The following is a 22,132-nucleotide window of genomic DNA, read 5'->3' on the forward strand; positions in this document are numbered from 1 at the left end:
GTCCAGTGACACGTCAAAACATCGCACGCCCGTTAGACCGCTGCCCTTCCCGCTGTCCTGACGGGCACGTGGGTCACGGCTATCACACTGCTATCACGCGGACATTTGCCTAATGTCATTTGTGACGATGTGACGGTCACTAGAGCCATCTGTGACAGGTGACAGCCACAGGTGAGAATTGTGAAGCGTGTTCCTGAACTGCTCTCGGCTCCCCAGCACGTGGCCGAGTGGTGTCTGCCTCAACCTGAGCTGTTCCGTGATTCACTGATCCTACAGATGATGTCACAGATGATTAGATGATCTTACAGATGATGATCAGACAGATGATCTTAGATTCTTGCCCAGACGCAGACCGCAGTGGACTTTATATTGCGATGAACAAGAAATATTTGAGCACAACACATGCTAAAACATGTCAGTGCAAACTGAAAGCGTAACCAAGCAATAGCATAACAAAACATAACATAGATATCCGACAACGAGGCAGCAATGCAGGCGAATAAACTGTCTTTGCAGCATTCCGCACATGACAACTACAAGTACGCCATCACAAAGAGCAGTCCATGTCTCTAGACAGGCACAGCCAGCAGGCTTTTTCCTGTCCCCACTCATTGCAGTCGAGAATCCATAAGACGCATCACTGGTCACACGAAATACGAAAGGCACGGTTGCTGCGGTTATCGAATTCGCGAGGGAACTGTGTCCATTTTTGTCACAGCAGTGATTGGAGGCGCGTGGGTCTGTGTGGGGCTACTTCAACTGTAATGTCCGTGATGATGAAATGTACTTGATGCAATGTAGTTTGGAAAGTAAGAGGCATTCGCATTGCATTATCTTGCACCATCTTAGTCAGCTGAAGCAGACTCTTGACTGGAAGTCTTTCAAGACGCCTGTTAGAAGATATTGTCAGTCATCCTTTCCCTTCAGAATGAAGAAAACGGCTGCGTCCTTTCACTGTCATCACCTCCCCAATCCAAGACAAGCATCTGCTGTTTCGAAGAATCCTACACAGAGAGGGATCTTCAACACCCACTGCTATCGACAGAATAGTTACATTCCTACGGCGGAGCTGAACAGATGGCGCTCGCAAAGTTGACCTCGACAACGCATCGTCAACTCTTTGACGCGACTGTTCGGTTCACCGCTTCCCTTTCTGGTGATGCTCGTCATCGCTTCCCTTTCTGGTGATGCTCGTCATCACCTGCCCTTTCTGGTGATGCTTGTCATCGCTTGCCCTCATACCGCACGGGCATCGTCTAATTTGCCTCTTCGAACTTGCCGTCGTCACCGTACTCCTCCTCTAAAGAAGGCACATGAGCAGAATCACTGCGATAAATGTCAGCTGGGGCGGTGTGGGGCTGCCCTGACACCAGCAAGGCTCGCTGGACTGCCCTGACACCAGCAAGGCTTGTTGGGCTGCCCTGACACCAGCAAGGCTCGTTGGGCTGCCCTGACACCAGCAAGGCTCGTTGGACTGCCCGGACACCAGCAGGGCTTGTTGGGCTGCCCTGACACCAGCAAGGCTCGTTGGGCTGCCCTGACACCAGCAAGGCTCGTTGGACTGCCCTGACACCAGCAAGGCTCGTTGGGCTGCCCTGACACCAGCAAGGCTCGTTGGGCTGCCCGGACACCAGCAAGGCTTGTTGGGCTGCCCGGACACCAGCGAGGCTCGTTGGGCTGCCCTGACACCAGCAAGGCTCGTTGGACTGCCCGGACATTAGCAAGGCCCGTTGGGCTGCCCTGACACCAGCAAGGCTCGTTGGACTGCCCGGACACCAGCAAGGCTTGTTGGGCTGCCCGGACACCAGCAAGGCTCGTTGGGCTGCCCTGACACCAGCAAGGCTCGTTGGACTGCCCGGACATTAGCAAGGCTCATTGGGCTGCCCGGACATTAGCAAGGCTCATTGGGCTGCCCGGACATCAATAAGGCTGATTACTCAGCAAGGCCGTTGTCCGGGCAGCCGGCCTATTGATATGGCCACTTTGTAAGAAGCGAGGGACGCGGTACGCATATTGTCGCACGATGGCACTAACGCGACACTTTTCTGACAAGTAATGGCTGTAAGACTCACAGCCAGCCTTTGACAAAAATCTGAGCTCGGCACGGCACCTTAAACCCGGACCCTATACATATGTTGGGCAGGCTAGGCGTCCAGGTAGCGCTTAGTTGCGCCCCCCCCCCCCCCCCCCATCCCATCCCATCCCATCCCATCCCATCCCATCCCATCCCATCCCATCCCATCCCATCCCATCCCATCCCATCCATCCCATCCCATCCCATCCCATCCCATCCCATCCCATCCCCACTCCCCATCCCCATCCTCACGACGGTCATTAGACCTCACGACCCCCATCTACCCCAGTCTGGGAGCCGCACAATGCAGCGCGTCCGTGTGTGACGGATCAGAGCTCAGCACCGCACTGGGCTCACCGCTCTCGGAGTAGACGTCGTCGCCAGCTCCCACGTAGCGCTGGTGATAGTACTCGAACACGACGAACATCATGATGATGAGGGTGATGCCCACCACGGGGTACACCACGTGTTGTACCTGAGACATCAGGCGAGACGGCACCACGTATATCTGTGGACAGACATAAATAGCATTGGACTAATTTAGCATGCAACTGTATATTAGCTATGGTACATTGCTGAGGCGAATGTGGGTGCAGCTAAGACCAAACGAGAACGTAACTGGAACGCGGACGAGATACGGCGACGAACGCTCACCATAAAGTCGTCGTAGAAGGTGTTGTAGGAGCTGTGTTCCACCACCTGCAGGCGGAAGTGGTAGAGTCCGGTGCCCGTCATCAAGATACGGATGCGCTGGGGGTCCACCAGCTGCCGGTCGCGAGCCGACGTGTTCCGGCTGTATATGAGGGTCAGGTCGGCGTCCAGCAGCACTAGCCGGACGGCGCTCGGGTCAGGTCAGGTCAGGTCAGATCAGATCAAGTCACCGACAGGCACTAACACAGTACAAGGCAGCACAAGCAGCACAAGTGACAGCATCAGCGTGCGCTACCACACCCCGCCAATGCAGTACGAACAGCCCAATGCATGGTCACACGGAATTAGACCGCGTTGCCGGAAAAGACGTGTGTGGGAGCGCGTGCCTTCTGATGACGTAAACGGAGACAGCTAGGGATGTCTCCCCATAACGCTACAAATCATCTTCAGTCGTTTTGACGGGACTGGGTAGGCCGTGTTTAGTCCCGCACATGAGAACCAGTTCACACGTGTCGGGGAGGATCCAGCGAGGGGAGGGGGTTCGGTATGGCCGCTCACGCCGGGCGGGCTGTGCCGTGCCTCATCGTCGGTGGCCGACCCCCTGGTGTCGTGCCCCCATCCCGCTCGCTGCACGCCTCGTGGGCCGGCGCCGAGCCGGCGCCGAGCGTGCGTGCGTGCGTGCGTACGTGCATACGTACGTGCAAGCGTACGTACGTGCAAGCGTACGTACGTGCAAGCGTGCGTACGTGCAAGCGTGCGCGCGTGCAAGCGCGCGTGCAAGCGTGCGTGCAAGCGTGCGTGCGTGCGTGTACGATGGCCGAGCCGCGAGGGGACACGACGCGGCAGTCGCTGGGTCCGCGCCAGCGCCTGCACGGCCAACAGAGGGCGGCGGGCGGCGCGTGACACCCCACGGCGGCGCAGGCAGCACGACCAGGCCAGAACGACAGCGACAGCACGCTGGTTGAGTGCCGTTCCCGGCCGGCTCCCGGCCGGTGCAGTCACAACCCATCTCGCCAGTTTGACGATGCGACACAAAGCCTCAGAGCCACTCGGAGCACCACACCGCTAGCGTGTGGTGTCTCCGCCGGTTTTCTCCGCAGGTCTAGCCGACCCGCCACGGTCCACGTAGTTGCGGCAGTTGCCGTGCCGCACGGCGGCCGGCCGCCTCGTGCGCCGGTCGGCCGCCCCGTCGGCCCGACCGGCACACTGCCACCCGTTATGCTTGCGTGCATACGGCGTGTGTGTGTGCGGGCGCGGGCGTGCGTGTGTCTGCGTATGCGCTTGTGTGTTGTGGTCCGCTGGTTTCAGTGCACATTCCACAATTTTTACTTTCCGAGACTGGTGGGAAGCGAAGATCAAGTACACAAACCATTATGCAGATCATGATGACTCGGCTCGTTATAACCTGGCGGTCAAGCACTAGTAGGCATAAGACGGAGAGTGGAGGCTCTATGGCCGGCTCGGCCGCTACTTGAAAGTATTTCACCATAACCTAGATCTCACAACGCCCATGGAATAAACTTGGAACCTGCTCCAAGATGACGCAGCATCGGCCGTGCCCATGGCTGCACGTTTCTGTCGATGTTTTCATCGATCCGTGCAACGGGATATCAAGCACGGACCAAAACGAGATGGAACACGCTTGGCCGAACCCGCACTTCACCTGGTCGAGTGTGACACACTGACCAGTGTCACAGTGTCATGCGACACCGCGCATTGACACCCGTCCAGCGGGAATCATCACCGTCGGTCCACTGGTGACTGGCCCGGAAACCCAGCTTGAAGCACCGGCGGCCGTGCCGCGGCACATAGTGGTTAACATCTTTCGGCGCAAACCGCTCTTTGGACTGGAACTGCCCTACTGGACTGGTGAAGTCAGGGTCCTCACAGCTATGCTTCGAAATGACTCCGATTCCAAGGAACGGTAACACTATATTATACAAATGTAGCCGAATTGCCATGACGGGATTAGGGAAAAAGAGTCTAAATTGACACACGGTAGCCTAGGCCACAAATACTTCTCGACACATAAAAATCCGCCTTCTGGTCACACCAGCAAAGTGAAAACATAGCTACACAAAACAGAGCCACTGCAATTATCCGCTTGAATTCGAGCAGAGATGCATCTAATTTTGTTGCCGTTGTTTTTACCGGGCTTACAGATACCGTCGTAAGAAAAACCGCCCGTACGGTTATAACCACGTGACGCGACACGTAACCGTGTGGGTAGCACTGCTGAGCATGGTTGGGTGGAGCCAGTCTCTTTACACGCGACCCCGCCTGGAGCGCTGCTCACCATGGTTTCGCCAGGAGGAGCGGTTGTTGAGTTCCGTGATGGTCACGTACATGGGTGCCAGGAGCGGTCGGACCGGCCCGTTCCGCTCGCGTATACTCATCGTCAGACGCAGCTTGGCCGGCCACGAGATCTGCGGCACCTGGCGACGATACTGGCACTGACACGGCTGACACCGCCCGGTCCTATACAGCAGCGGCACCTGGCGACGATACTGGCACTGACACGGCTGACACCGCCCGGTCCTATACAGCAGCGGCACCTGGCGACGACGCTGGCACTGACACGGCTGACACCGCCCGGTGGGGTAGAGCATTGACACTGACGGCTGTCGCCGCTCGATCCTATACAGCACTGACACTGACGGCTGTCACCGCTCGGTCCGATACAGCAGCGGCACCTGACGACGACACTGACACTGACACGGCTGACACCACTCGGTTCGATACAGCAGCGGCCTGACAAGGCTGACACCGCTTGGTCCGACATAGCAGCGGCACCTGACAACACTGACACTGACACAGCTGGCACCGCTCGGTCCAACACATTCACGGACGGAATAGGACGGCTAGCGCAGGTTCGAGACAATCATGGTGATAATTTAGGTGTGCGCATGTCGCGACCACTACAATGTGAAGCAGTCATACACTCATGCAACACACCGGTGGGTCTTCGCAACTCTTAGGGAAACGCTTCCTACCAATACTTGCCCCAGCAGGTATTGAATTGCCCCAGCAGGTATTGAAAGCAAGGGTTCGGACGGCTTACATCTATTTCTTCCCCTCTCCGGTTATTATTATGGACTTTCACTTCTGGCGCAGGCCAAACTGGCGGTCGGGTCCACAACATGAAGCTGTTCCTCCAAAGGCTACGGGACCATGGCGTTTAATCGTACTCACAGCATGGAGAAAAAGCTTGCGCAGACTTCTACTAAAAAGGAAAGTCTCGCAGCCACTGGTGAAAACACAGAAGTCCCTTCCCCGACACTGCAACCTACCGCCACCCCCACACGACGCCAACACGTTACTGGCAACCCAGAACTGGTTCAAACACGTCCCCAGCGTTCTTAAGTCGCCGCGCACTGCAGCAAATCCCAGCGGGGTCAGCCAATCAGAGGCGCCGTGACTGGCACATGACCCCGCCACAGACGGGCACAGCGCACGGTCCGACAGGGAACACGGCCCCGTCACACCGTGTCTGAGAGCCCAGCTGACCGGTCTGACGGCAGCTCCCGCGGCCCGCTGCCGCCGGCGCCCGGCCCAGAGGCCGCCGCCACCACAGAGCGGTCCGAGTCTCAGAGGACCGGCCGGCCCAGAGGCCGCCGCCACCACAGAGCGGTCCGAGTCTCAGAGGACCGGCCGGCCCAGAGGCCGCCGCCACCACAGAGCGGTCCGAGTCTCAGAGGACTGGCCGGCCAGGAGGCCGCCGCCACCACCACTCACGTATCGGCGGCAGTCCGAGTCGCGGACGTCGGTGGAGTACTCGGCGGCCGCGGTGCAGCCGCAGGCCGAGCGCTCGGCCCGCCCGGCGCACGCCTTGTAGCGGCCCGTCCTGCGGCTGACCTCGTGCACGATCAGCAGGGCTGAGAACAGCACGACGCAATCAGTGGGTCTCGGAGGGCGGCGCAGTCGCAGGTCCAGTGCGGACAGGACGCAATCAGCGGGTCTGAGGAGGGCGATGCACTCGCAGGTCCAGTGCGGACAGGACGCAATCAGAGGGTCTCAGGAGGGCGGCGCACTCGCAGGTCCAGTGCGGACAGGACGCAATCAGCGGGTCTGAGGAGGGCGGCGCAGTCGCAGGTCCGATGCGAGCAGGACACAATCAGAGGGTCTCGGGAGGGCGGCGCAGTCGCAGACCCAAGGAGGCACACTCAGCAGATCTGAAAACAGGACAGAACGTGCAGGTCTGAGGGTAGATAATCAGCTCCGGTCTGAGGAGAGCAGGACAGAATAATGCGTCCTTGAGTAACCACATCATGATGTGTAGAATTCTTAAAATGGGCGTGCAAAGACTGCGCGCAAAATCAGCCTAAGACCTACCCTGCTCCATAGGCTGGCTCGGGTCGGCGTTATAAATGTTCTCCGAGGTGGGGATGTTGATCCCCAAGTCTGATGGAGGCCGGTAGTTGACCTGTAACACAGCAGAACGGCGCTCCCTGAGGCGTTCCGGCTCCCAGTCTAGCTCTAAACCGCGTCCGGGCAGTACGGAGGGTTCGGTCAGACTCTCCTCCCAGAAGTTCAGGAGATAGATGGAGTTCACGAAGCGTTTCGCCACCCCTTTAGACTTTATTCAACCCACTGCGACCCATCCCCAATAAAACAGAATGCCCCGTGGCATATCGTGTCGCCCGTGCATCAAAGGATTCCAAACGACGAACAGCGAGTCGCTTGGTAGCACCGGCATAATCTTAGCGTCAGCTTTGAACACGCCTCTGTGCACCAATTTCAGCACTATGTCGTGATTTTGCGGAAGCATGTAGGCAACGAAACACGCCCGTCGAATCACCAGCATCGGCTCCCAGACCTCCATCCCTGACTCCGCAGCGACAGGCCTTCGAGCGGGCCGCGCGCCTCCGCGCGCCGTCGCGCAGCCACTGCATGTACCGATAGAAGCAGCCAAGATCGCCTCATCACCCGAAAAACACTAGCCCTATCCGGGAATGGAACCCGGCCCCCCGGCGTGGAAGCCCGACTCGGCCCCAGCCGGGCTGCGCGGCGCCGGCGCACCGGCAGTTCGATGAAGCTGCGGTCGCCGGCGTGCAAGCCTCGTAGCACGTCCCGCTCCACCTTGGGGTCGGCGCCCCGGGCCGTGTTGACGGCGATGGAGAGATTGGGCGAGGGCAGCAGGGCGAAGGTCACCAGCCGGGCCGTGCCCGTGCAGAGGGCGCTGGCGCGCGGCAGCCGGAACGTCAGCGAGCAGACGCCCCTCTGTCGGGGTCACAGGGAGTCACCACTCACCCCTCCGTCGGGGCCACGGAGTTCTAACACATCCCTCCGCCGGGGTAACAGATGTCACAACACGCCACTAGGGCGTGGCTACGGTGTTCACACGACGCCCCTCTGCCGGGGTAACGGCGGTCACAACACGCCCCTCTGTCGGGGTCACGAAGGTCACAATACACCTTCTGCCGGGGCTAATGGTGATAACACGTCTGCTTGCCGAGGTAACCTAGTTTCGGGATCAGCTTTGCATGGACCTTGCGATCTTACGGATCACGAGCGAGCCCTGCTTGAACTAAGACAAAATTTAATGTCAGCGGCCCGGTCGAACCCTAAAACCTTTTAGAGGCTAACATCCCTGCAATCGTGGATTGTAGGCACATGAAATTTTCCTGAAAGAAGCCCAACTACGTAGCAGTCGCGTCGTATAAATTTTTGGATATTTGTGTGCACGGTATTTTACTAGGATAGTTTTCCTGCTACATTGCAATCTCACTACAATTTCGCATATTCCGTGCCGCTGAAATGAAAAATCAAATTTCCACACAGCGGAAATGCCGTAAAGCACGGGTCGAAATCAGTTCAAATCTCAACTACCCGGTGTCGTGGAGGCACGAAACAAACATATTTGGCCGCAGGAGAAAACGGACATTCGTAATGGCGAAAGTGTTGACGGTGGGTCTAAGTAGACGGGCAGGCATTTCGTGCTCAAACCATGAACCCTTCGGTTTTAGGACGTGTTATACATATTTATTTCTTTATTTATTTATTTATGTATATAAGTAACGTACATCAAGATGCAGACAAACGAGGCAGTCGCGTCCCATTATATATATATATATATATATATATATATATATATATATATATATATATATATGCACCAAAGCCGCAAGATACTTAATACCCACGAAAAGCACAATTAATCTGTCGCAGAACGGCTTGTATTTTTTTGCCAAAATTAGTATAGAATAAAATAAAAACAACACCTGCCCTAGACGCTATCGAGTAATGAGCGATTGGGTTATGAAGATTACACAGCAATGTAGTTCTGCTTATTTTGATCATTATCTACCCCAAAATTTCCCTTTTTTAATTATTTTCAAACAAAGGCAACAATCGCAAACCACTACAAGTTATCGGTTTTCTTTTTGGCTCTAACGTCCAAGTAGGCTATTTCCGCATGCATCAAATTTTTAGCAACGCTGCTCGCAATTTTACGCGCGAATATTATATCACCTCGTTAAATCCTCACGAAAGGTGGGCTTTTTAGCGCATTGCTCAGATCAACTGGTATGGCTAGGCGGAAGTGAGACCCCAAACAGGCCTAGCTTTTGACATCACCTGCATGAGAAACGTCCCGACTCGCGTCCGCCATCACCTTCCTCGTTCCACGACTCACGTCCGTCATTGCCTTCCTCGTTCCCCCGGCTCACGTGCGCCATCGCCTTCCTCGTTCCCCTCCGTCTCATCGCTGCCTTGTTCCCCGACTCACATCTGTCATCGCCTTCCTCGTTCCCCCGACTCACGTCCGCCATCGCCCCCTCGTTCCCCCGACTCACGTCCGCCATCGCCCCCTCGTTCCCCCAGCTCACGTTCGTCATCGTCTTCCTTGTTTCTCCAACTCACGTCTGTCATCGCCTTCCTCGTTCCCCCGACTCACGTCCGTCATCCCCTCCCTCGCCCCCAACTCACGTCCGTCATCGCCTCCCTCGTTCCCCGACCCACGTCCGTCATCGCCTCCCTCGTCCCCGCCCCGCAAGACGTCTCTCTGGTCGTTGCGTAACATTTACTAGCGCCGAAATCGCTGCCACTGGCTGCGGCGAGAGCCCGCCACAAACGCGGCAGCGCGTCCCGCACCCGCCACTGTCCGCCACCACCGGGCGCGCCCTGCCGCCGGGCGTCCGCGCCGTACCAGCGTCCAGGACTGCGGCCGCACGGTGACCGCCAGCCGCAGCGAGCCGCCGCGCACGCTGGCCGACCGCTCCACCTGCACGATGTCCGGGTTGCTGAGCTCCAGGTCGATCAGCGGCTCGTACTCGGCCAGCGGCTCGCCCTCGTCTGCCGACGGCCGCCGGCGCCGTCAGCTGGCCCGTCCGGCTCCCGGCCGGTACACTGTTCTGCTCTCGAGCTGTCTCACTGGCCTGTATGATTCATATAAGCCGTTTCTGAGCTGTTCCTTTGTTTGAAGAGCAAGTATAGACAAAAATATAAAAATATGGTAGAGCTATCGCTATGGTAGATAAAAATGCGAAAATTAACCTTTAAAAAATTGTCTTACTGTTCGCACTGTATTTCAAAAAGTGGCTAAGGACGTCGAGATGAATGACGTTACATGCGAGCTGAGATTTTAATGTAACTAGGGGTCAACAGCATGACATGCTCCGGGCCATCACAGAACCCTACGGGTTATGCCAAGACATAATCTGACTTCACTCAGCTGCGTTCCAGCAGTGAAGCAGACCCTCTCATTCAGAACTACCCTACCATAACGCAGTTATGGACAGCATGCTGTTCAGCCACCGTGTCCTAACAACGGGCGGTTGGAGACGGTGACCGCATCACACGGTAACGTATGCGTATTTATTTCTCCGTGGCGACAATAATGGCATTTGACAGCCCACGTGGTGGCTTTATGAAGCAGGGCTGCATCTGGTTTACAGACGTGCCTGATTCTTTCCATCGAACCAACCAGCACAGCGTGGCCGCTGTTACGAACGGCTCGCGGTCGCGCTGCCTCTCCCACGCGCCACTCACTGTACACCTCGCGCGCCTCCACCTCGACGGTGATGATGTCGTGCAGATCCAGGTGGATAATGCTGGCGTGTAAGACGCCGCCGAGCAGCTCCAGCCGGTAGCCGCAGGGGGCCTTGTACTGAGAACGGAGAACGGAACGGAGAACGGAACCTGAGAAGGGAGCCGGCGCCGCGGCAGTCCGACAGACAGCGCGAGGCACCGCGGTCGGCAGCCGCAGTGGCCGCGGTGTGAAGGCAAGAAGTTATGAGCCTGGACGAGCACCGCGGACAGCATGTCACGGCCAGACGGAACAGAAGAACGTCCGTAGAATTACTGAGTGTACAGTACACATAAATATGTCAGCCAGCTGACTGGACCATGACTGGTCTTCACGACTTTGGACCTCGATGACACAAGGGAAGCAGTGCGCATGTTTATACTGCAAGCGGCAGGCATGCCACCAGCAGCGCTCAGACCACACTGCTATCGTGAGATCGCGGGGCCGCTCTCCGCAGGCCACCTGCTGCCGCACAGTCACTGAGCACGTGAGGCGCAGGAGCGGGCGCACGGCGATTACACCGCCCGGCGCCCCGCCGGAACACGCGGCCGCCCCGCCCATCCGCGGACGTGCTGAACCGCTTCATCATCCGCTTGCGTGGTCAACGCAGCCGTGCTGCTAGTGGAAACTCTGAATGCGACGAAGTGCCACGCACCTTGTCGGGAAGACCGGACTTGATGTTGAAATAATGCGAGACGAGCTCCGACGAGCCGGTGCCGAACACGGTGACGCCCCCGGCGCGGTCCATTACCAGGGCTATCTTCTGTAAGCGAAATGCGACCCTTCGATCATATTCGACGGAGGGGCGAGGCGCACGCAACTGCCAGAGAACTGGGATATCAGCAACTGAGAGTAGTATCACAGCAACTGTGAGGAGCGATTCACAATGGAGCGCAGTGAACTCATCCGACGATTGACACTCAAAATGACGCTGCGAACGTACACTTATCACCTACGATCGCGCTGATCAAACCTATTCAAACCCAGACCGTCGGTCGGCACTACAGCACAGCAGTCCCACCGTTGTAACTGCTTTCCTCCGCTTGTAGCATGTTAACGCGCAAGTGCGGCATGGCAAAGGCACGACGTAACACACCAGTTCCCAGCGACACCACGCCAGGAACGCGTCACCCGTCCGGCTGACCCATCTTTAACAGCAAAACAGCACCGGCGCGTGCGCAGCGAGACACGGCGCGGGGCGCAGCACCCACCGCCACATCCGTGATGTTCTTGGCGTCGATGACGTCTTTCAGGCTGATTTTGGCCGGCTCGTCTGACTGCCGGCACGCGAGCATCGGCGCGGTCAACGGGCGACGGCCCGTCACTCATGAGAACGTTGTACGCCATCTTGTTGGAGGGGCGCGCCCAAGAGCATAATTGGCGGAGGCAAACGTACAGGCCTTACGGTATTGCCTCGTGTTTCATCAAACGTAGCAAGTGTGTAGCATGCGTGATGTACAGTTCTGCGAGTTGGGGAGACCGCCCTCCCCCTTGGCGAAATCCAATATTGTTAGCAATGGTAATTATTCGACGTTAGCGTATCACGGACCAGAAACACAGAACAGAACAGCTTAGAGCACCCGGAGATCGCAGCCCCGCTACAGCTGATCTGTCCAGCACGAAGATCACGACACGCCAAGCTGTCAGGTCAGATGCATTCACGATGTACGTGCTGTGCAGAAGGCCTCAGCCGCACCAGACCCGCAGTTTACGCTGCACAGGAGTGGCACTGACCCCTAAGCTCATGACGACCAGCTCCAGATCCTTGGTGACACAGATGTGGTGGTGGATGAGGTCGGTGAAACAGTTCTCAACGTGACCAAACGTCACGTTGGTCAGGGTACGTTCGAACGTGGCGCCGCCGTCTATGGAGACGAGGACCTGTCCAACGGTGAGCATGCGTCGTCAGGTACACGCTGGCATGCTTCGACCGAACGCCATGGCACCTTCAACGAAACATCCACGGCTTCAGTTCTCAAAGAACGTTACACAATATGCTCGATCGCACTACAGATCGCACAATACCACCGCACGTACATGTTTCTGAGCGGCTTGACCGCCCAAAGGGAGCTGGGGAGGGGGGGGGGGGGGCAGCGCCCCAGGATGCTTGTCCCACACGTGGGTGGGCGAGGGGAGGGGCTGTAGCAACAGAGCTCGGCAGGCAGCTGCTCCCACCTGACCGGCCAGCAGGTACACCTTCTTGGTGAGCGGGCAGAGGTAGACGAACGGCCGGGTCACGTGCTCGCTGGACGGCGGCCGCTTTCGGTAGCCGGTCTTCTCCAGGGGCAGCACCAGCGTCTTGTACTGGTCTCCCTGGCAGGAGAGGTCGCCATCACAGACAGGCACATGGTCTATATGGCAGCAGCAGTGTCTCGAGCTGGTCTTCCCGGCAGGAGTGCCCGGGTCTCGTCACAGTCGCGCGAGTCGTCCGACTCGGAGCAGCGTCATGCTGCGTCGCGCCTCGTGGCCTGATGGCTCGTCAGCTGCCCGGGGCGCTGCACGTCCACCAGTCTCCGTCAGCGAGGGTGTGGTGCACCACCTGGCACCAGGCCATCAGTCGGCTAGCAGACCTCCGGCCGAGCCTCGCAACAGTCCCGCCACGTCCCGGTGTTACCCTCTCCGTCGCCCCGAAACTATACGATCGTCCGCGGACCCCTACCACCAAAGGTTCAGTCATCGTCGTCGTCGTCGGCGGCGGCGGCGGCGACGGCTCACCTGCGCGAAGCCGAGCAACACGGCGTTCCGGTGCCAGACGTAGCGGACGTCGCTGACGGAGGCCAGCCCGGCCGGCCACGGCACCAGCGAGCGCACGTCCTGCCACGCGTCGGTGCGCGCGAACGGCGCCCGCCCCAGCAGGTAGCGCTGCTCCGAGTGCAGCAGCAGCAGCACCGAATCCGCTGCGTCCAGGCGGCCAGGCAAGCGGTCAGCACGACCGCCGAGCGGAGATGTGCATTGTCCTTCTGGCCGAGCCAAAATCATCGGGCCCAATGGCAGCACACAGCACTCAGAGATCGCTACCGCAAGGCTTATGCAATGCACTGGTGCGACCGGCAGTCGTAAAGGCTTCCCTCATTCTCTCATGCTTCCCGGTACGGGAAGTCCACGAGACTAGTGCGTGGCTTGCTCAGGCAGCCCGCCACTGACGCTTCTGACCGACAGCTTCGGTCCTCCGCCCACGTCACTTGGGACATCAGCCAAATGCTCCTATCAGAACACTACGCGGGTTCATCCATAGAGGGAGAGCAGCGCCCCGCATCAGGGACCTCGGTATCCTCGCTTACTAACGGCAGCACCGCATATCGTCGTCAGCAGGCAATAACCCGTCATGGCTCGCGAGCCACCCCCACCACCCGGTGCTCTGCTCAGCGAGAGAGAGTGGCAGGCCGCGCCACCATGAATGCACAGCTGTGATCACAAGAGCACGAGAACACCAACCGTTGGCGTCGTCGTTGACGCAGGACGGGGAGTGGATCAGCTCGTCTTTCGCCCGGTCAGCTGCGGAACTGTTGTTCTGGAAACGCAGGACGCGGCCAGGTCAGAGCTCCCCAGATCAACTGGTGAAGCAGTGACGTCACAGAATGCAGCGCAAACCACAGGTCAGAGCTGCCCAGATCAACTGGTGGCGCAGTGACGTCACAGAATGCAGTGCAAACCACAGGTCAGAGCTACCCAGATCAACTGGTGACGAATTGACGTCACAGAATGCAGCGAACACACAGGTCAGAGCTACCCAGATCAACTGGTGACGCAGTGACGTCACAGAATGCGGCACAAACCACAGGTCAGAGCTACCCAGATCACCCGGTGACGTAAGGACGCCACAGAATGCAGCGCAAGTCACCTGACGGCACCAGCGCATCGGTCACAGGCTAGTGAGCTGTGGACCGCAGGAAACGTCGACGACCAACAGACCAGTCAAGCAGAGCCGGCCCGGGCAGACCAGCCGAGAATCGTTTGACGGCTGCCCGTGACCCAGCCCCCAGCCCGGCCTCCAGGCGCACATCAGCAAGGGGCGCCACCCACCCCAACGTCCTCCCCGACCTGGCACGCAAAATGACGTGCGAGACGCCACTGTAAGGACATCGGTGACGAGCGGTAAGCGGGAAGGCTCTTGCAAGAAAGGCTTTCGGAAAGAAATGTACTTTCTGGAGCTGGGCCTGGGTCGAGTGCGGCGTCTGACAGACGGCATCCGGGGTCCGGAGACATGGTCACGTGGCGTCAGCAACAGGAGCTCGCACGGACCCGCGGGAGGGTCCTACCCCGGAGACATGGTCACGTGGCGTCAGCAACCGGAGCTCGCGCGGACCCGCGGGAGGGTCCTACCCCGGAGACATGGTCACGTGGCGTCAGCAACAGCAGCTCGCGCGGACCCCGCGGGAGGGTCCTACCCGTCGCAGCTGGAGCCGGGTAAAGGTGAAGTTGCCCCCGGGGTCGCTGAAGGACGACGTGACGATCACGCCGTCAGAGGTGAGCATCAGCAGGTGCGCCGAGGTCAGCGCCGCACTGGTCAGGCTCAGGTCATGGGGCATGCCTGCCGACGGGACGGGGCGGAGCGGAGCAAGGTCAGGCTCAGGTCACGGGACTGCACGGGCTCAGGTCACCGGGCACGTTGGCTGACGGGACGGGACGGAGCGGAGCAAGGTCAGGCTCAGGTCACGGGACTGCACCGGGCTCAGGTCACCAGGCACGTTGGCTGACGGGACGGGACGAAGCGGGGCAAGGTCAGGCTCAGGTCACGGGACTGGACCGGGCTCAGGTCAAGGGGCATGTTGGCTGGCAGCCGGGGGGGGGGGGGGGGGGGGGCACGGGCAGATTGTCATTACATGGTGTCAAGCTGAAGTCACGGCACAGGTCGGACCCTGGTCGTATGACGACATCAAGATCAGATCTCAGCCACGGAATTTACTCGCTAGGTCGCAGATAGGATAGGTAGCCGAGATGGTCATGTCGGTGCGCAATAGGGTGAAGCTAATCGGTGCACGCCCCGGGTTATTCCGCGACTCGGCCACTGCGCGGTGACCTAATTCGGCAGATGGTTCTCCGTAACAATGACCTGATTTCGTACGACATCGAAGTGGCCTCCTTGTGCCTCGCGGGCTCAGTCAGACTTTGGAAACTGGCCGCAGGCTGAGCAGGTACAGCTGACGTGGGAACGTTGGTACAGCGCCAAAAATCGACAGTTTCCTTGTTTTGCATTATGCAAAGGACGGCTCCCAGCTCCAGCCTTAGATGTGGTGGTTGCCACAAAACAGCCATATCCACCGCTCACAGCCGTCGGGGCCCTATCAGTCCGCCTGGTCAGTGTCAGCGGCCGCAGGGGACGCGACCGCGGACCGACGCCAGAAGGCGCGACCACCGCCAGGCGTGGTCCACCCGACCATTCACCAGCCGCGGTCTGCTGACCACTCAGTTACACGCGTCCACCCCGACCATGGCGGGGCACGGTCCGCTCTCCCCGCCGCCACCCAAAGGCCACCCCGACCGCCGCCAGACACGGGTCACCGCGGCCGCCGCCAGACACGGGTCACCGCTACCGCCGCCAGCAGTCGCCGCCAGACGGTCCACCGCGACCACCGCCAGACAGTCCACCGCAGCCGCCGCCAGACAGTCCACCGCGACCAACGCTAGACACGGGTCACCGCGGCCGCCGCCAGACACCGGTCACCCCGACCGCCGTCAGATACGGGTCACTGCGACGGCCACCAGACCCGAACAGCCCCGGACTTACCTTCCGAGTCGTTGAAGGTGGAGCGCAGCTGGTCCATCGCGGTCAGGTCATACCACGTGACCCGATTGCCGATCAGCGTGGCCACGAAGAGGCCCGGCTTGCTGGGCGACGTGACGGCGTACAGCAGGCCGAGGTCGCCGCCGCAAGAGTCCTGCAGGTACCGCAGCCGGCCGACGTGTGGCACCACCGTCGCGGGCGCCACCGGCGGGCCCAGCGACCACAACCGCCACGGCGCTGTGTCACCGGGGCGGCCGTCACATGAGGCGCCTCACGCCGTCACAGGCGGCGCCCCACGCCACCACAGGAGGCGCCTGACGCCATCACAGGCGGCGCCTCACGCCGTCACAGGCGGCGCCCCACGCCGTCGCAGGTGGCGGCTTATGCCGTCACATGAGGCGCCTTATGCCGTCACAGGAGGCCCCTCACGCCGTCACAAGAGGCCCCTCACGCCACCACAGGAGACGCCTGACGCCATCACAGACGGCGCCTCACGCCGTCACAGGCGGCGCCCCACGCCACCACAGGAGGCGCCTGACGCCATCACAGACGGCGCCTCACGCCGTCACAAGCGGCGTCTCACACCGTCACAGGCGGCGCCTTATGCCGCCACAGGAGGCGCCTGACGCCGTCACAGGCGGTACCTCACGCCGCCGCAGGAGGCGCCTGACGCTGTCACAGGCGGCGCCTCACAGAGCGTGGTGGCGCGATGTGACGCGGACAAGTCGAGCAGTGGCGCGGACAACAGACGCCAGCTGACGGCAGCGCTCTGTGAGCTGCATCAGCGTCACCCTCCGCGCCAGGCGATGCTCTCCGCCAAGAACGCAATGCAACCAAGCAAACAGTAAACGAGCCGCGTGAAGCACGCGAACCTGACCACCACTGAGACGGCCCAGTGGCGGTCGGGGCGCGCAGAGTGCTTTCTCACCGAAGCGGATGTCGGTGATGGAGGCGCTGGTGGAGAGGAAGCCGGAGCCGCGGGAGAGGACGAGCTCCGCGCTCCACTGGGCCATGCCGTCACTCGCCGTGCGCCCAGCCAGCTGTCTGCGACACCGGACGCCTGGCATCAGAGCTGCGGCGGCCATTGTCGAGGGGCTAGCGTGTGTCGAAGCGCCATCCAAGCCCAGCCCCGTGCCGCTCCTGGGGGTGCGAGGCTGGGCAGGTTAGCTTCACTCCTATCCGACGTTTTGAGCATCTTAAACTTACGCCGACCTGACATGACCTGACACCCGTCCTCCCGGCTCGCGCAGCCTATCCGTAAATCACAGATCTCTGAAGCACAGAGCGATCCTCCGCGCCAGCTCCATCCCCGTGAGCTCCTCTCCCGGCTCACCTCACGAGCCCAGCTCTCCCTTCAGAGGAACTCCCCGTCCCGGCCCACGTGTGTGCCTCCCCCCCCCCCCCTCTCCCCCGCCCACGCTCGCACCTCCCAGCAGGACCCCTCGGCCATCACCGGTGTCGCGGCTCTCTCCGTGCTGGCGCGACTGGCCGCACCTCCTCCGGAAGTGGCAGCGCCAGGCCACGAACGAGCCGCGCCGGTACAGCCCCATGGAGAACGGCATTTGGACGACGCGGTGCATGCTGCGCAGCGTCATGTGCGGCGTCGCGCCCAGCAGCCAGAAGTGCTCCACCAGCTGAGAGTTGACCGAGTCGTCCAGGCCGCGGACGGGAGTCACCTGGGCCAGCAGCGTCTGCCCGGGTCGGCGCCGCGGTCAGCCGGGCGACAGCGGAGCGTGCGGCGACACGGGGGCGCGAGGCCAGAGCGTCTGAGGTTCAGCATAGTGATGTGCTCTTCACAATGACCATGGTGGAAGCTAGAGATGAAGATGGTCAGTAATGCTTCATTCTAGTCATCTGATTCTCAGTCAGGCGGTGAAGGCAATTCAGTGAAGGTGTTCGAAGGAGCAGAGAGATTGGGTATGCAAACCAATGTCATGGCAGAGAAGCAATGACAACCATAGTGTTAATTAGGTATAATGATCAGGTGGTTAGGAAAGGCACCTGGTCAACACCATATTTTTGGGAAACTGGGTAGCCTTTTGGACAAATCACAACAAATAACACACACTGTCAAATTCAGCCTCATTGGGCGGTCCAGTTTCACTGGGCAAGTGATGAAGTGCCCTGGCCCATGGCACTTGAATACATATCTCAACCATGTTTATGTTAAGTCAAAATAATATATTTTGCTGTTATTAGCTACAGAAACAATCCTTGTATGCAACTGTAGCATGCACGGTTCCCAAACATTGTATGTGCTTACAACATTCTCATCCATGATGACATATTTGTTTGTTCTTGGCAGAGGTGACATGTCCATGTCCTTCAAGGAGAAGATGGTGAACTCTGCCAAAGCATGTGCATAAACATTAGCTTTGTACTTTGTGACTGTGTGCTTATAATCATTTTAGTTTGAAGGGTAATGTGATATAATCTTGTTTTCTGCGCAATTTTGTGCTGCATTCTACAGGCAGGGATGGTTCTATCATGACAGCAGAATATTAATTACAAAGCATGTCATCTGCAAAAGTAGCAAAATATTGGTTATGAGGACATCTAATCTCTCCTAACATAATGTCCCAATGACCTGTAGCACACAATCAAAATGCTGCTTGGCAAGGTTTTCATGAAGCAGAAAGAGCCTCACTGTATTTTCCATATTTGATACAGGACACATTTGAGTAAGATGACAGGATCATCCAAATCAGAAATCCTGCATGATGTGCCATGTTCTGCAGTCCAGTTGGCTTGCTGGTCCTGTAAACAAAAGAGCATTAAAACCACATGACTGGAGTACCCTGCACTCTGATGTGTGGCAGTTTTGGGCACACCAACCATGATTATTTTGCACCCAGTCCCCAAATATAACCTGAAATATTGTCATGTGCAATGGACAAGTTAGCTCTTTGCTTGAACCTCAGGCCAAACACAAAGGTGCAAAACAGGCGGTCTTAACTTGACGTTATATTACTGTTAAATAACCGCAACCCCAGCATGCCATCCAGCCCCATCATAAATAAAATGTGATTTCAAACAGATACTTCACCAAGCAGTAATTTGACACCCCGTATCGTCAAACACAGTCCTTCAGATGAAAACTCCCAAGGCACAACGGTACTCCACGACTGTAGCTAAATGTCGGGTTTTGAGCCCGACGAAGGTAAAAAGAAATCAACATTGAAATGCAGCCGCGCCCATTTGTAGCAGCCCCTCCAGAAATGTGCCCAGCCGTTCCGTTCAGCAGCGTAAAGTTCCCGTTCGTCACCTGGCTGTGAGCTTAATGCGGGTTTTGACTGGGACAGGCGTATTAAGCGACTTGGCGCTTGTTCGGACCTCCATCAACTAAATGATTTGGTAAGTCTTCTCCGTGGGAGGAACCGTCCCAGAGCGTTACAGCAATGCGGCCTTCTCATGTTGATGGTGGTTCAATGGATGAGATATGTATGATTTATGGGTGTAATAATACCAATGATTTACATCCCAGCATTTCAGAACATGTAGCTTAGCTCTTTGCACTGCAAAGGGAAACTGCATAAAAGTGTCGCTTGCATCCCGAGGTAAGTAATTTTCCTTGCTGGCGCTATAAGGCAGATGTTGGATACTCAATCAACATGCCGACGTTGGCCCGGCAGATGCTCGCACATGCCGACGTCCAGCAGACATACGCACCGGGCCGACGTCGGTCCGCTGTCAAACCCACGTACCCTCACACTTCAGCCGACGTCCACCCGCTCTCCCGCCGACGCACCTCTGCCCTCCAGCCGACGTTCACCCGCTCTCCGCCGACGCACCTCTGCACTCCAGCCGACATTCACCCGCCCTCCAGCCGACGTTCACCCGCTCTCCAGCTGACACACCTCCGCCCTCCAGCCGACGTTCACCCGCTCTCCAGCCGACGTTCACCCGCTCTCCCGCCGACGCACCTCTGCCCTCCAGCCGACGTTCACCCGCTCTCCGTCGACGCACCTCTGCCCTCCAGCCGACGTTCACCCGCTCTCCGCCGACGCACCTCTGCCCTCCAGTCGACGTTCACCCGCTCTCCGTCGACGCACCTCCGCCCTCCAGTCGACGTTCACCCGCTCTCCGCCGACGCACCTCCGCCCTCCAGCCGACGTTCACCCGCTCTCCGCCGATGCACCTCTGCCTTCCAGTCGTCGTTCACCCTGTCTCCAGTTGACACGCTTCCGCCCTCCAGCCGATGTTCGCCCGCTCTCCAGCCGAAGCTCGTAATCTTTCACCCGACGTTCGCTTGCTATCCGTCCTTGGAGATTTATTCAGCGATTTATTCAGCGACGAACTTCGACTTATCTGAAAACACGTCAGATGTTTTTTGTTACGGCACGGTGACATCGAAAATAAATACTTAAATTTTGTCATGCATAATTTTGTCTATATGGTGTAGCCTTCAGGGTCGAGGGCAGGGTCAAATGACGGGTAACAGTATATCACCAAAAATTACTGGCCGATGTCAGCTTTCCAAAATTCAGAACGTTAACCATTGGAGAACCTAGCGTCCGCCAAAAAATCCTGATCTCTCGAGGTTACCCTTAGTGATAAAACTAAAGATCAAATGATGGGGAAGTCCACATCACCAAAAAAATTCTGGCCGATTTCAACATTCCAATGTCAAATGATTGCAACGCCAGGATCCAACTTCCAGGCGCAGCGCAGAACAAGACGCGCGGAACCAAGATCTGCCGGATGCTGACGCCGTACATCTAGGGGTAACGCCACCTGCGTGTTATTGTCTCTCAAGCTGGCATCGGCTGACGCTCCGACCAGAGCCACCTGCTGATAGCCGTGCAGAATGAGGCTTTCCTTTGCTCGTGACCATAACACGATATCTGCCGCCGACTGCACCGCGAATATTTTCATGTTCGTCCGTGGAACAGGCCGTTCAGGCCAGCGGTCCCACGCACCGGGAAAGTTTGGTGCCCGTCGTCATCGCGTGTACTCTGCGGATCGGTGCTCCGCGACCAGTCGCAGCGCTGAGTTGTGATGCGAGACCAATAGGATGCCCCCCTCCCCCCCTGTTTGGAGGTATGCTTGATTGAAGCACACAAGTAGCTGGGTTCTGTTGTGCAGCGCGGTCCAGTTACGAGCACCTTGAATCACAATGTATGCAAAATCCCGAACAGAGCCTGAGATCGCGTGCCTTATGTGACGTCGGCAGACGGTGGCGAGCGCACTCCTCAGCACCGCTTTGCTCTGCACCAGTTTCTGCCTCCGGTCGTACCGTCCCGTGTGTTTATGTGTGTGTGCGTGCCTGTTTGTGTGCCAGCCGGCAGCTCTGTGTAGCCCAGCCTGTGTTGTGCCCTGGTGGTGACTGGCCCTTGTGTCGTCCTGGGCGCCCGAGTTGCGACGGTCCCGCTTCGGTCACGTGACGGAATGGACGGCCAGTGGAGGGTTTGGATTTTCCAAAATTATGGCTCTGTGGCCGGTGCGGACAGTGTGGATAGCCTGGAGAGGCGAAGTCCCGGAAGGCCGGTAAAATGAATATAAAATGGGGGGCAAGTATGCTTAAGCCTTTTAGGTCAACAGTTTTTCAGCATTGGCTATGGGAGGCAATTACCAAAACATTCACATTCCCATCTCGTTACGACAAGTTCGTCGAATATCTGAAGATTAGTCATGATCACAACAAGCGTTTAAACAA

At 58.2% G+C, this 22,132-nt stretch overlaps 2 protein-coding genes across 2 annotated transcripts; both read right to left on the minus strand.

The window, feature by feature from the left end:
* Nucleotides 1–368: 368 nt before the first annotated feature.
* On the minus strand, nt 369–6,524 carry LOC119106982 (uncharacterized). Its single transcript, XM_037230327.1, has 5 exons — nt 6,461–6,524; nt 5,022–5,160; nt 2,729–2,901; nt 2,432–2,582; nt 369–1,300 (listed from the first exon to the last, which is right to left on the minus strand). Exons 2-5 carry the CDS (start codon nt 5,119–5,121, stop codon nt 1,257–1,259), a joined length of 468 nt encoding a protein of 155 aa, XP_037086222.1. The 5' UTR covers nt 5,122–5,160; nt 6,461–6,524; the 3' UTR covers nt 369–1,256.
* A 522-nt stretch (nt 6,525–7,046) lies between these two features.
* Nucleotides 7,047–19,224, minus strand: LOC119106979 (uncharacterized). Its single transcript, XM_037230323.1, has 16 exons — nt 19,124–19,224; nt 18,740–18,822; nt 17,971–18,167; nt 17,405–17,520; nt 16,480–16,713; nt 15,140–15,282; nt 14,187–14,262; nt 13,467–13,648; nt 12,927–13,064; nt 12,486–12,632; nt 11,963–12,028; nt 11,407–11,514; nt 10,481–10,832; nt 9,873–10,018; nt 7,745–7,945; nt 7,047–7,148 (listed from the first exon to the last, which is right to left on the minus strand). Exons 1-16 carry the CDS (start codon nt 19,203–19,205, stop codon nt 7,047–7,049), a joined length of 2,373 nt encoding a protein of 790 aa, XP_037086218.1. The 5' UTR covers nt 19,206–19,224.
* Nucleotides 19,225–22,132: the final 2,908 nt, after the last annotated feature.

This window comes from Pollicipes pollicipes, unplaced genomic scaffold (genome assembly GCF_011947565.3).
Source record: "Pollicipes pollicipes isolate AB1234 unplaced genomic scaffold, Ppol_2.1 Scaffold_6548;HRSCAF=7765_pilon_pilon_pilon, whole genome shotgun sequence".
Lineage (NCBI taxonomy): Eukaryota > Metazoa > Arthropoda > Thecostraca > Pollicipedomorpha > Pollicipedidae > Pollicipes > Pollicipes pollicipes.